This window comes from Mus caroli, unplaced genomic scaffold (genome assembly GCF_978045245.1).
Source record: "Mus caroli unplaced genomic scaffold, Mus_caroli_1 scaffold_9, whole genome shotgun sequence".
Taxonomy (NCBI): Eukaryota; Metazoa; Chordata; class Mammalia; order Rodentia; family Muridae; genus Mus; species Mus caroli.
Genome location: NW_028227264.1, coordinates 61,314,404 through 61,329,685, shown reverse-complemented (window position 1 = coordinate 61,329,685; position 15,282 = coordinate 61,314,404). Strand labels below are relative to the sequence as shown.

Sequence of the window (15,282 nt, the reverse complement as noted above, 5' to 3'; positions counted from 1 at the left end):
TCAAGGCCCTGAGGGAACAGATAGGGGAACCCCATCAAGCTTGTAAAAACTGGATTCATCTCAGAGATCCTTCCTCAGTGACTAAGGTGGAGGGCCATTCTAATCTAGCAAGACTCCCAACATCTACCCCAGGCCTCAATACACACATGTAAATGTGCCTGAACACACACACACACACACACACACACACACACACACACACACACATTTAAAGTTGTATTGCTTTTAACCAAGCAGTGGTGGTGCACACCTTTAATCCCAGCACTCAGGACGAAAGTGCATTTCTGAGTTCAAGGCCAGCCTGGTCTACAGAGCAAGTTTCAGGACAGCCAGGGTTACACAGAGGAACCCTGTCTTGAAAACCAAACCAAAACAAAAAGTTGCAGTGTTTTCTTTCCTTTGGAACACAGAAAGTCTCTTCGTTGTTTAAAAATAATACTAATGTATAATATTTTGGTGAAGATAGCACTAATATAAATTGAAAAATAAGGTTTTCTCCTTATTTTAATCTTGTTTGTTTTCTGCTTCTCAGGGGAGAATCAGCTGTTCTGGCCACTTGATGGTACAGGGTTTGCCCATTCGAAGCCGACTCAGCCCTGCTCAGTCTCACAGGTAAACACAGGAGATCCCCCTTTTCTGGAGCCCTCCCGTGACCCCACTCACCACAGTGAACAGAAGTTGTAAGGTCTTGGACCACTGCTTACACGGACCACACATTGCAGGTCTACGGATCACTTACACGGACCACACATTGCAGCGCCACCACCAGGACCTCCTCAGAAAACAGACATCAAGCCTGGTCCAAAGCATCCCAGTCAGAATCCACACTTTCACAAAACCCCAGGAGAGGGATGCACAGGCACATTTATGCTTGAGGAGCTCTGGGCTTGGGCACTTTATTATTATTCTTTTTCTTAAGATTTATTTTATTTTATGTATCTGAATACACTGTCGCTGTCTTCAGACACACCAGAACAGATGTTCTGATCCCATTACAGAGGGTTGTGAGCCATCATGTGGTTGCTGGGAATTGAACTCAGGACTTCTGGAAGAGCAGACAGTGATCTTAACCACTGAGCCATCTCTCCAGCCTAGGCACTTTATTATTATTATTATTATTATTATTACTATTACTATTATTATATATGCATTGGTGTTCTGCCCACATGTATATGTATATATGTGTGTGTATGTATATATATGTATATGTGTATGTTTGTGTGTATATATGTATGTATGTGTATGTATATATATATATGTATGTATGTATATATATACATATATATATATATGAGGGTGCCAGATTCCCACTGGAATTATAGACAGTTGTGAGCTTTGAAGACATTGAACCGGGGTCCTCTGGAAGAGCAGCCAGTAGTACACTTAACAGCTGTGCCATCTCTCCAGCCCCCCCAACTCCTTTTTTAAAGACAGGCTCCCATGTAGCCCAGACCCTTAAACTCACTGTATAGCAGAGAATGACCTTAAACTGATAATTCTGCCTTCACCTCCTAAGGGTTGGGATTATAGGCATGCACCACCCACTCCCAGTTTATGTGCTGCTGGGAAATGAACCCGAGCTTCATGCATGCCAAACCAATTGGACCAACTGAACTACATCCCTGGCCCCTTTGGCACCATCACGCCTGTTCAAAAAATTGTGCCCATCAGTGCCTGCTCACGTAACGCATAATGAGCCCCTTTGAAAGGACTGGCTCTCCTGTCACTATACAGAAACTTGAGGGCTGAATGTTTCTGAATGTAGTCTCGATTATAACTTGTTTTCCTCTCCAATTTTTACAAACCACTAGTGAGGAAAACAAAAACAAAAACAAAAAAAAACAGCTTTCTCCATGAGTCTTGGGATGCCCCAAAGACTTAGCAAAGCTTTCCGTAGTTGCTAAGGCTGATGAAAGACATAGCTTACCAAAGGAAAAATAAAGACCCGTGTTTCATACGGTGTCTCGCTGCCATTGTGAAGATACCTCTCCAGCCCCTCCTATATCTTCTCTGTTTTGTTTTGTTTTGTTCTGTTCTGTTCTGTTCTGTTCTGTTCTGTTCTGTTCTGTTCTGTTCTGTTCTGTTCTGTTTTGTTTTCAAGCACAGCTGTTATCGTTGATCACTCTTACTAGTTCAAGTTCGTGGTCATCTTTAATTTCGGCCAGCGTTTATTACCAGACTGACTTTTCTTGCAGTCACGGCCATCCTGTTCTGAGTGACTCACAGGCCTCTTCTTTGGGCTCTCAGACCGAGTACGGATTTATTTCTTTATTTTGATGACTTTTCAACAAGTGCCAAATGCCACAGAGAAGGGAGCTAAGCTGATTAACACTGAATGACTTCAGAGAGAAAGAGGCCAAGGACTGCTTGTTTTGTTTTTTATTATTTTTAAATATGTGTATGGGCCAGGTCATACGCACATTAGCACAGGAGCATTGGACCCTCTGAAGCTGAACATAAGGGTGGTTGTGAGCCACCCAGTGTGGGGGCTGGGAATTGAACTTGGGTCCTCTGGAAGCACCCAGCCCTGAGCCTATTTACTCGATTTCAGAGTTTTAGAAATAATACTATAATGTATGGGATACTTGCCAAAAAAAAAAAAAAAAAGCTTTGGGTTTGGTTTGGTTTGGCTTATGTATGTGTGTATTTGCATAAGTTTTAAACCGTGATTGGTTGATTGATTGATTGACTGATTGATGGCCTAGTAATTCTTCTGTATTCTAGGGGTATGGTTCATTTGCTAGAGTCCTTACCTAACATGCGCCAAGTCCTAGGTTTACCCGAGTACCATATAAACTCAGTATAACGCTGCATGCCTCTAAAGCCAGCGCTCGGGAGGCATTATAGATCAGGAGGGTCAGTTCAAGGTCATCCTTGATTACTAATGAGCTCAAGGCTAGACTGGGCTATTGGAGACTCTGTCTTGTTATAGCCCTATAGCCTAAATGCATACAGTCATTGTTATATGATTGTAAATGTTTCTTGTAGAGGAAGGTCCAGAATGCAGGAAAGAGACAAAGAGCCTCTACAGGAACGCTTTTTCCGACCACATTTCCTGCAGGCCCCTGGGGATATGGTGGCTCACGAGGGCCGCCTCTGTCGGCTGGACTGTAAGGTATTTCCTTAGCGCCAGGTCTCTCCAGATTTTGCATCTGGTTATTTCTTTGAACTCATTTGTGTTTGTATTTGTTTTATGGGGTTTTCTCTCAGATGAAGGGGACTTGGGAAGGGAGGGAAATTCTCCTCTCTATAGGCTCTTTCAGAGCGCTGGATCTTTTTGATACCATACACAAATGTGTCATTAGCATCTTAACTCACCATATCTTAATAATAAAAAGTATGGAAGCATAAAATTTTTAAAGCAAAACCATTTTATGTGGGCATTATATCAAGTTGATTCTCAAAGGTTAATTTGTGGACTTTTCTATATGGTCCCTGGACCCTTTATTACTATGAAGCCAGAAGTTTGAATCTTGTGTCTTTGGTCACAGGGAAGGGAGAAACTTTTTTTTTTTTTCCCTCACACTAAGCCACCTCTGTCACCTTTTGTCATTCTGCATTCTAATTTCCCAATCTGAAATGAGGTTTCACATTGGCAAGGCAAAGGTCTCTCAGGGTAATGGAACTCTGACGTCATCACATCTGTGCCGGGCGACCGTGCAGGGTGTTATGGGAAATGTAGGCGCAGTCAGTGCAGGCTGGAGAGCAGGCATGTGCAGAGAGCCCCTTTCTGTGTGCGACTTTATCCCTCAGTTGCCGCCTAAATAATATTCCGGTTGTATGCTCCCATGCCTCTCTAGACTTTAAAAAATATAAGCGCCTGGCTCCTCTTCCCGGAAATTCTGTTTTAATATTATAATTAGTTCTCAAGTTTTTTTTTTTTTTTTTTTTGTCTTTTGTTTGTTTGGTTTTGGTTTTTGGTTTTTCGAGACAGGGTTTCTCTGTATAGTCCTGGCTGTCCTGGAACTCACTCTGTAGACCAGGCTGGCCTCGAACTCAGAAATCCACCTGCCTCTGCCTCCCGAGTGCTGGGATTAAAGGCGTGCACCACCACGCCCGGCGGGTTTTTTGTCTTTTTTGATAATCCATGAACAAAATTTGAGAATGGTGATTTAACCTTTGATTTGAGAACCTTTTCTGACTCTGGTATCTAAGCCGAAGTCATCTCTTTTACTGATGCCGAAGCCTGTGTTTTTCTATTTGTCCCTATCATCACTCTGGGATGTAATCACATAGCTCAATCATGACTGAAATGGGGCTGAGACAGTTCAAAGTCAGTACCATTCATTCAGCCTCTTCAAGGCTGCAGCAGAGCCCCCACCCTTCCGTGTTTTCCTTTGCTCTATATTTGGTGTCAATAAGGATAAAGAATTGAATCACCGGATGAATCTGCCTGTCTGTGTCATCCACGTTGGCTGTTCTATCATCTGTTAGGTGAGTGGCTTACCACCCCCGGAGCTGACATGGCTACTCAATGGGCAACCCGTGCTACCCGACGCCTCCCACAAGATGCTGGTCAGAGAGACGGGAGTCCACTCTCTGCTCATCGACCCACTCACCCAACGCGACGCAGGGACCTACACGTGCGTGGCTACCAACAAAACCGGGCAGAATTCCTTTAGTCTGGAGCTCACTGTGGTAGGTAAGGATTGCTATGGGACTCCTGGGCAGAACTCCCTTCAAAGTGATTGTCCAAATACTCAGATGAGCCCCTTGCCCCAGCAATCTCTTCCCCTTCACGGTAGCAGACCATAATTTCTACACCGCTTTCTGAGGTACGTAGTAATCTAGAAATGTAATATGGCTGCTTCTTCATTGTAATCATATAATCAATAGGAGCAATTGCAATAATTGAGTAAGCAATCAATGTGTTCTTTAATTGGCAGGCGCTACAGGTACCCTTTTGCCCTTCAGACTTGACCACACTAGGCTCCTCTGTCGCCTAAGTTACATACCCTTGCATCACTTCTGTGGTCCTCCTACCTGGAATGTTCTTTACCCAGCATCCTTTTGTAAAGCCTAACTTTAGGACCAAGGGTTTATCAGCTCAGCTGGTAGGGTGCCAGAGAGCATAGCTAGCCTACTTATACCAGCTACAACGGCACATATCTGATATTCTCCGGCTGCAGAGATGGAGCAGGAAGTCATCCTATCCAGTGAGGCTGAGACCAGCCTAGTTACCTCAGGCTTCCTCTCAAGAATAAAAGTAGAGATGAATAAAATTAAAAAGCCATGGCCTGTGTGTGGCAGTCAGAGTTCAGGTTGCAGGCTCAGGCTGGCTCCTTCCACCATGCCAGCCTGAGGGATCAAGTGCAGGTCTTCAGGCTCAGTGGTGAGCACCTTTACCCACTGAGCCATTTCCCGAGACCCTGGTTTGTTGGGTTTCTCTGATGTGTGCCTCCGTGGAAGGTGCTCATCAAACGCTGAGTCGCTAAACAAATGAGCCTTTACCCTTATAAGATGATGTGAACCAACCACAGCAAGGCCTAAGAAAGGGAAGTCAGATACTGTCAGATGCAGATGCAGAGCAGTGATCCAGCCAGAATTACATTTTGAAACTTTAAGAATTCTAATGCTAGGCTTCCTCCAGCTGTGGGTGACCTGTTAAGAAAACTAACCTGAGCCAGGCAGTGGTGGTGCATGCCTTTAGTCCCAGCATTCGAGACAGAGGCAGGTGGGTCTCAGAGTTCAAGGCCAGCCTGGTCTACAGGGGGAGTTCCAGGACAGCCAGGGACACAGAGAAAATGTCTCAAAAAGAAAAGAAAAGGTAAGAAGAAAAAAGAAAAGCAATTCAAATCAGGACTGTTGCTCCTCCTTCTAGGCCAGTGGCCACTCGCACGTCTTTCCCTTTGCCCTTAATTTAGTCTTGCCAACATAATAGGAAGCACTCATTTTGCACGGGCTTCAGGCTTTCACGGTTTCCCCATATTTCTAAAACAATGACTTTGAAATATGAGGCTGCTTCTTGGAATGCATAATTTTGTAAAGTGTTCTTGTTTTGGGTTGGTTGGTTGGTTGTTGTTTTTGGATTTTTTTGGGGGGGGAGGGGAGTTGTTTTGTATTTTGAGACAGGGTTTCTCTGTGTAACCTTGGCCGCCTAGAACTCAATCTATACACCAGGCTGGCCTTTAACTCAGAAATCCACCTGCCTCTGCCTACCAAGTGTTGGGATTTAAGGGCGTGCACCACCACCTTTGTAAAGACTTTTGTTCCCAATACATTATGAGAAAGAAAAATGACAATGTGACCAAACTTAACAGGTTGGCTGGGGGCTGGAGAGGTGGCTCAGTGGTTAGAGCCCTTGCTGCTCACACAGAGGACCTGGGTTTGGTTCCCAGCACCCACGTGGCAGCTGACAACAGCCTTTAACTCCTGTTCCAGTGGGTACGTCCTCGCCTAGCCTTCAGGGGTTCCTGAACGTACATAGTGCACATAAACTCATTCCAGCTCACATACGTGCACATAAATAATAAATAAGCAAAAATTAGGAAGTGAAAATTTAGTTCCTATGATATAAATGCCTCAAAAAATCAGTTTTAGTGCATGAAAAATTCTTAAGGGCTGGAGAGATGGCTCAGAGGTTAAGAGCACTGACTGCTCTTCCGAACATCCTGAGTTCAAATCCCAGCAACCACATGGTGGCTCACAACCATCTGTAATGAGATCTGACTCCCTCTTCTGGGGTGTCTGAAGACAGCTACAGTGTACTTACATATAATAAGTAAATCTTTAGGAAAGAAAGAAAGAAAGAAAGAAAGAAAGAAAGAAAGAAAGAAAGAAAGAAAGAAAGAAAGAAAGAAAGAAAGAGAGAGAGAGAGAAATCTCAAAACTATCAAGATGGTTCAGTTCGTGAAGTTGCCTGCCACCAAGCATGCCGACCTGAGTTCAATCCTCAGGCCCCACATGGAGGAATAGAAGAACTGTGTGTACACTTTTTTCAGGAGTCAGTGTGTATACTGAAAAAGTGTGTATATATACACACACACAATATATATACACACACACACACACAAATTAACCAAATGAATGCACTTTTGAAAAACCTTTTCTAAAAAGTCACTATTTTAGGCTAGATATTGTGGTACATGCCCTTATTACCAGCACTTGGGAGACAGAGGCAGAGTTCAAAGCTAGCCTGGTCTATAAAGCAAGTTCCTGGACAGCCAAGGCTACACCATGGGACCCTGTCTCAAAAACTAAACTAAAATAAAAAGACTGAAATAAGTTTGAGGCATAAGTGCCACAAGGCACTTGCTACCATTCAAGTCGAAAAGTCACTTCTCTTGTTCAGCCAAAGAGGTAAAGAAGGCGCCGGTGATCCTGGAGAAACTCCAGAACAGCGGCGTCCCTGAGGGCCACCCGGTGCGACTGGAGGGCCGGGTCATAGGCATGCCCCCACCTGTGTTCTACTGGAAGAAAGACAACGAGACCATCCCATTCACTAGAGAGAGGATCAGGTACAGCAGCCACCACCTCTGTGGACACCTCCATGTTCAGAAAGGCGGGTGGGACCATCCAGATAAGCCTGCTGCCTTTTGCAGCTGACTGCTTTCATTGTGTTTAGTGCTCCAGAGTTTCAGCCACATTGTATCTGTTCCAGGTCAGCCTGGGCTACCCTGTGAGTTCCAAATCAACCTAGACTAGAGTGAGACTCAAGTCGCAAAGGGGGTAGGGGGCAGTATTTTTCCCTTGAACCCGTCTTCCCCTCAGAAGTTTTGTTTTGTTTCCTTCACTTTGCCTTGATAAAAAAAATATATGTTTACCAGGGCTGGAGAGATGGCTCAGTGGTTAAGAGCACTGACTGCTCTTCCAGAGGTCCTGAGTTCAATTCCCAGCAACCACATGGTGGTTCACAACCACCTGTAATGGGATCCAATGCCTTCTTCTAGTGTGTCTGAAGACAGCTACAGTGTACTCATATAAACAAAGTAAATAAGTTTTATACATACATACACACACACACACACACACACACGCTAGGGGTTGGAGAAAGAGGGAGAGACAGACAGACAGACAGACTGAAGACAAATGCCCAGGGCATCCATGCCTGCACTCCATACTCAGGAGGAATGCAGAGGTAGGATCAGGAGTTCACAGTCATCAAATTGGCTACATAGCAAGTTGGAGGCCGCCCTGGACTCTGCCTCCAAAATGAAAAGGTGTTTTTAAAAACATGCAGGAAGGAACTGGAAAAAAAACAAACTAAAACAAAAACAAAAAACAATGGCTCAGCAGAGGACCCAAATTCAATTCCCAGCAGGCACACTGGGTAACTCACAGCTGCCTGTAACTCCACTCCTAGGGGACCCAACACCCACTTAAAGCCTCCATAGGCTCCTGCGTCTACATGGAGAACATAAACCTACAGAGGCACACACATATTCACATAGATGAAATAAAAGTTATACCAGAAACACATAAGATCTTGTATATTTGTGTCATATTCTCTATCATATTAGGACCAGGGGAAGGTTTTGGTTTTAGTTTTTCAAGAAGTAAAAGGCTGTATTGGGGCTGGATATGGTATCATACCCCGGCATTGGTCTCTCTGGGCTACATGAGATGCTGTCTTACAAAGGCATAGTAGAGAGGGCCATAAGAGGGTATCAGTGTGCATGTGGTGTGCATATATAATAAACCAGCCTTTAGGACGGGGAGGAGGAGAGAGATGGATGTAATAGCAAAAATCAGGAGGATCTCTGAGTTGAGGCTAGCTTGGTCTACGTAGTGAGTTCCAGACCAGCCAGGAGACTCTGCCTTGAAGAGAAGGAGGGGCCTGAGGGAGGAATAGGAAGAAAGCAAGGGAGAACAAGATGGAGGCTTTTCTAGGCTGTGGTTGAAAAGCGAAATTTCCTGTCCCTCCTCAAAGAGTTTCCCCAAGCCTAAAATGAAGCGAGATGCTTCTGCTCCCGAGTTAAAGGTGAATCCGCCCTTCCTCTTCCCCAGCATGCACCAGGATACAACGGGCTATGTCTGCCTCCTCATCCAGCCAGCCAAGAAGTCCGATGCTGGGTGGTACACACTGTCAGCCAAGAACGAAGCCGGCATCGTGTCGTGCACAGCGAGGTTGGATATATATGGTAAGTATGGCCTCATGAAAGAAAGATGTGGGCGTGGAAAATCAGTTTTTAAATAATTTTAAAGATATCGTAGAATCCCATGCATACATTGGATAGATTGCATTATACTTATTGCATTGGATAGATTGCATTATAGATTGCAGCAGCTTGGAAGATGGACTCGCCCCGCTGTTCTCTGGTTTTGAGAATCAAGTGGTCAGACTGCTTGACATCAAATGCCTTTACTGTCCCTCCTTTTCCTAGGGATTCTGACAGAAACTCCATATACAAAGAAAAGGACATGTATTGAATTCCTTGTTCAACCTCAGTGACTCACAGGTTTTACCTTATCAGATTATAATTCCACTGACATCATCTCCAGAGTCCTTCTAGAACCTCACGTATCAAGAGGGAAAAGACATGAGTAGAGTTGTTTTTTTTTTTTTTATTTTTAAGGTTTACTTTTATTTATGTGTATCTGTGTGAGTCCATCCATGCCCAGTGAGTGCAGGGACCTGGCAAGGCCAGAAGAGGGAGCCAGATCCCTGGAGCTGAAACTGGTCATTTCCAGCCCGGAAGGAAAAGCTTTTGCTTCCCGAGTGCTGGGATTAGAGGCATGCTCTACTGTGCCTGACCTTAGGCTAGAATAGTTACTTGCCAGCTGGTGAGAAAGGCTTCTTTCCCTTCTAAAGTCTCCATAACTCTCCCAGTCTCTGTGCTTCTTCAATTTTAGACTGGGTCTCATGAAGCCCAGATTGACTCAAACTTGCTTTGTGGCCAAGGCTGGATTTGAACTCCCGATCTTCCTGCATCCACATCCCAAGTGCTGTGATTACAGGAGTGTACTGCCAACTTGGCATCAGGAAGTTGTTTGGTTTTTCTTGGTTTGGTTTTGGTTTTGGTTTTTGGTTTTTGGTTTTTGGTTTTCAAGACAGGGCTTCTCTGTGTAGTTTTAATATTTCTTTTTACAAAAGGGGTCTCTCAGACTCACCTGTGCTTAAATGCTTTACCATGGATTCACAGGAAATATTGGCACAAAGGTCAAATGTGCTCAGCCATGTTCCTTTCATTGGTTCCTTTGATCATAACACATTATTTGGTCCATTTTCCAGCTCAGTGGCACCAGCAAATCCCAACACCCATATCCATCCGGCCCAGCGGCAGCCGCTACGGGTCTCTCACCAGCAAAGGCCTCGACATCTTTTCTGCCTTCTCCTCCGTGGAAAGCACGATGCTGTATTCCTGTACTTCTCGGAGTGTAGTGGAGAGCGATGAACTTTAAGGCTGCCTGGGTGCCTGCTGTGTAAGAGGGTGGACTGTGGAGGGGTAGGAAGACGACTGACCGTATGCAGTGGTTTCCAAACAACTGGATTGGAGTGAGTTTCCATCCTGCGGGACCCGTGGCAAGAAGTGTTTTAAGTAAATTGGCTGGGGCTTTTTGAGCCTTGGCTGAGGGCTGTGCGTCTTCAAGATGCCAGCCAGTAGACAATGTACCCAAACCAAAGACACTGCACCACCACCACCACAGCTTTTGGTGGGAGATAGGGAGCTAGCATGCTCCCCCACCCGGTGTGTTAGGGATGCTAGACCCAACTAGGAGCAATTAGGAGCCATAGTGAGGGCTGAGAGAAGTTAGCAACCTTAGGATAGAAACAACGGAGAAAGATGGAGAGCCCGTTGTCACCTTTCATGGGTTACATCCATCACCGTCATCCTGGTGAATTCATTAAATGAGCCCCTGCTTAACATTAGAGGATCCCTGGTGAATTCATTAAATGAGCCCCTGCTTAACATTAGAGGATCTTGCCATACGCCCCACCCCACCCCCAGTGGCAAAACACTTACTTTGCATTATCCTACCTGTGGAGTCACGTAATAAGAAGCCAAAATGTGCCTGAGATTTAAAGAGAAAACAAAAAACAAAACGGGAGAGGGTTTACTAGGACACTCAGATTTCCCACTCCGCTGGTTACATGCTCAAAGCAAGGCTTCCACCAGCCTATCAGCGCCATTTTAGGCAGAAAGCCACACCCACCTCCATCCCTAGTGCCTGGATGGGTACCGAGCTTAGTGGACACCTTTGAAATATATCTGCTGGGTAATAACTCCGAGACTGAACTACCATTTGATGTCTACCGTTCTTAGCCTGTCCAAACACGGCCCCGGGAATGGTTGTCACAGCGGCTTGCTGCAGGCAAGCCAGGGCTATGAACTGGAGGCATCTGTTGTCAATCCCTTTGCTCAAATTTCGGATGTTCTCTGTGCCAGGTCCCCCTCAACTGGCATCCTTCTCAAGTGATTTTAGCTGGAGATAGTAATTGCTTAGAAAGGCGTGAAACTTTCTTTACTTCAAGGCAAGGATTTCCAGTTTAAAAATAAATTCATTTACTCAAAAAAAAAAAAAAATCATGTGTGTCTACTCTGTAAGATCCTATGTTAGGTACTGTGGGAGACATGAAAATATGAAGAAGCGAGCTGGAGAGATGGCTCAGTGGTTAAGAGCACTGACTGCTCTTCAGAAGTTCCTGAGTTCAAATCCCAGCAACCACATGGTGGCTCACAACCATCCATAATGAGATCTGATGCCCTCTTCTGGTGTGTCTGAAGACAGCTACAGTGTACTTATAATAAATAAATAAATAAATAAATAAATAAATAAATAAATAAATAAATCTTAAAAAAAAGAAAGTGCCGGGCAGTGGTGGCACACGCCTTTAATCTCAGCACTTGGGAGGCAGAGTCAGGCGGATTTCTGAGGCCAGCCTGGTCTACAGAGCGAGTTCCAGGACAGCCAGGGCTACACAGAGAAACCCTGTCTTGAAAAACAAAAACAAACAAAAAGAAAGAAAGGAAGGAAGGAAGGAAGGAAGGAAGGAAGGAAGGAAGAAAGAAAGAAAGAAAGAAAGAAAGAAAGAAAGAAAGAAAGAAAGAAAGAAAGAAAGAAAGAAAGAAAGAAAGAAAGAAAGAAAGAAAGAAAGAAAGAAAAAGAAAGATGAAGAAAGGGCAGGAGAATTGGTTTAACAGATAAAAGGTGCTTGCCGCCAAGTCTGGGAGCCTGACTTTTGAGTCCTGGAACCCATAGGAACCCACCATTCTCTTGGTGAAAGGTGAACTTCTGCAAGTTGTCCTCTAAGCTGCACACACACCCTATGGCACCCACCCACCCCAAATGAGTAAGACACAGGCTCTGCCCTCCAGAGCTCACAGCGTGATTAACAGAGAGATGACATGTATTTAAGGCATCTGCAATACTGCTTCTTGAGTCAAAGATCTGGTCTTTGGAAAACGGAAGTTTCCAGTGTTCTTCATCCTATTTTTTTTTTCATAACAAAATCCTGTCAAGCCAGGCTTGTGGTACGTGTTCATAACTCTAGCGCTTGGGAAGTCGAGGCAGGAGGTTTAAGAGTACAAAATCAGCTTCTACTTCACAGTGAGTTTGAAACCAGCCTGGGCTACATGAGACCCCATTTCAAAAAATTAAAACCAACCAGGAAGAGTGGCACATACCTATAATCCCAGCACTCGGGAGGCAGAGGCAGGGGGTATCCCTGAGAGTTCTAGGACAGCTTGATCTATGCAGTGAATTTCAGGTCAGTCAGGAATACAAAGGACAACCCAGTTTTTAAAAAGGGTTTTACAAATAAATAAATAAATAAATAAATAAATAAATAAATAAATAAAAACAGGCCAGGGAGCTGGCTCAGTTGGTCAGGTACTTACTGTGTAAGGATGAAGACTGAGTTCCATACTCCAGAATTTACACACACACACACACACACACACACACACACACACACAGCAAATTGAGGCAGTATAGAACTGTAATTCCAGCTCTGGGGAGAGACACACAGGAAAGGCCCTGAAGCCTGCTAGCCAGACAATCTGGCTCAGTTATTGAGCTCTGGGTTCAGTGAGACATCCTGTCTCAAGAAAAAAGGTGGCAAGCAAACTGTCACTCGTGTTGACCTCTGACCTTCCTACACAGATGCACATGCACGCGCGCACACACACACACAGACACACATCACTTTTAAACACACTCAAAAATCTCACTGTTTTCGGTTTTGATTTCTATAGAAGTTTACCTCCTTAGGAAATACAGACTCCAGGCAGTGACACGGCAGTCGTTGGCCCCTGCTTCCCATTTCATGTATACGATGACAAGCAATTTTATTTTTACATAGGGCAAGAAATGCTACAGCACACATGTGTGTCAGATGGCAACCTGAGGGAGTCTGTTCTCTCCTTCAACCACCAAGGTCCCAGGGATCAAACCCAGGTTGTCAGGCTTAGCAGCAAGACCCCTTTACCCTCTGAGCCATCTTGTCAGCCCTAGGGGCAACTTCAGTCTCACACAGAATGTAGTAATACGTTGTTTTCATAGTGGCACTTGTCATGAAATCCCTTACAGTCAAACCCACTTTCTAAATTCTGAGAATGCCTCTAAAATAGATATATGTAATATGATCGCCACTGTGCCTGGCTCTAGTCCTATGTATTCTAACTCCTATTTAAACTTTGGATATATATTCAAGTATGAATATATATATATACACATATATATACATATATATATATTCATATCACCACCATTTCCATTCTGTCTACTCCTGTAAAGCATAGGCCACAAATATCCTTCATCGCCGATGGCAGCTCACTAAGTATTTTTTAAATCTTTTGTTCAAAAACTAAGATAAATATTATATTTGACACTAGGGGGTGCTGTCTCACTCAAAATACAACAAGCCTCAACTCCAGTTTGTGCTCCGGAGTTGGTTATATATATTTTTTTTTTTTTTTTTTTTTTTTTTTGGTTTTTCGAGACAGGGTTTCTCTGTGTAGCCCTGGCTGTTCTGGAACTCACTTTGTAGACCAGGCTGGCCTCGAACTCAGAAATCCGCCTGCCTCTGCCTCCCGAGTGCTGGGATTAAAGGTGTGTGCCACCAGGCCCGGCTGGTTATATTTTTATATCAAGGTTTCACCAAGACTCACCACTGCTGGGTAATCATTCATTGTAGAGAGCTGTCCAGTTGTGTGATACTTGGCACCCCTGACCTGTCACCCTACCCCAAGATGTGGTGACCCCAATCTCATGCATAACGGGCTGTTCCCTGACAGGGCTCTGGATAACCTCTCATGGAGATTTGTTCCCCTAGGAGTCAGGTGGCTTTTGTAGCGACAGGTTCTTTGCAGACTCCTCAAATGATTCAAGTTTGCCCTGCAAATGTGAAGTGGGTTGGCCTGGTGTGATGCTGCTTATGTTCTAATGCTAAGACTGGTTCTTCAAGAGGTGGTTCCACCTATACACACTAGCCCACCATCAGTACAGAGGTAATACAGTGTGAACCTTCTCCCTAATTTAGCTGGTCAATAAAGGGCTAGAGCCTGTGATTGGGCAGTGGAAGGGAACTGTGGGACTGGAGGCTCGAGAGGAAGTTGCAGGTAGGCAGGGAGAGAGAAGAGGAGGAGGAAGAGGGGGGAGAAAGATGCATGGGTTAGGAGTCAAGAAAGCATGACCTGGAGGGCTGGCCAATTGAAGTTAAGAGCAGCCCAGATGAAACATAGTAATAGGGCTGGTGAGATGGCTCAGCAGGTAAGAGCACCGACTGCTCTTCCAAAGGTCTTGAGTTCAAATCCCAGCAACCACATGGTGGCTCACAACCACCTGTAACAAGATCTGATGCCCTTTTCTGGAGTGTCTGAAGACAGCTACAGCATACTTACATATAATAAATAAATAAATCTTTAAAAAAAAAGAAACATAGTAATAACTTGGGGTTATCAATAGGAAAGTAGATTCTAATAGCAAAGAGGGTAGGTATCTTCCCAGGTTTAGTGTTAATAAAGGTTTATTATAAATATAAAGGTCCTGTCTGCCTTTTATGATCAAAGGCAGGGTCGAGGCCCCGGACTGAGATTAATGGTTACTTATGAATGGGTTGTTTTAACCACAAAAGTGGATGAAGGCTATAGCTTGGTGAGAGGGCCTGAAACGTACCAGGTTTACTAGTTCCCTCCTTCCCAAGACTAAACAGTACAGACTTCTGAGAGTGGCTCTCACACAAGCCAAGCTTCAAAGAGCAGACCAGCCTGGTGGATGAGGTTTAGACCAACTGAGGCACCTAGAAAGGACACTTCCCAACCTGATGAGCTGCCGGCAGGCTGTGCGGTTGCTCCCGGTTCCTACCGTTTGTGAGCTGTCACCCATGCTGGCGTAGGCGTT

General features: G+C 44.6%; 1 protein-coding gene across 1 annotated transcript in view; it reads left to right on the top strand.

The window, feature by feature from the left end:
• Mypn (myopalladin) overlaps positions 1-11,470 on the top strand; it is a 96,262-nt gene extending 84,792 nt beyond the window's left edge. The window contains exons 15-20 of the mRNA XM_021174306.3: positions 533-612; positions 2,989-3,115; positions 4,435-4,642; positions 7,292-7,457; positions 8,947-9,080; positions 10,172-11,470. Coding sequence (XP_021029965.1) covers positions 533-612; positions 2,989-3,115; positions 4,435-4,642; positions 7,292-7,457; positions 8,947-9,080; positions 10,172-10,341 — 885 coding nt within the window. The 3' untranslated portion in view covers positions 10,342-11,470. The remainder of the gene's footprint in view (positions 1-532; positions 613-2,988; positions 3,116-4,434; positions 4,643-7,291; positions 7,458-8,946; positions 9,081-10,171) is intronic.
• Positions 11,471-15,282: the final 3,812 nt, after the last annotated feature.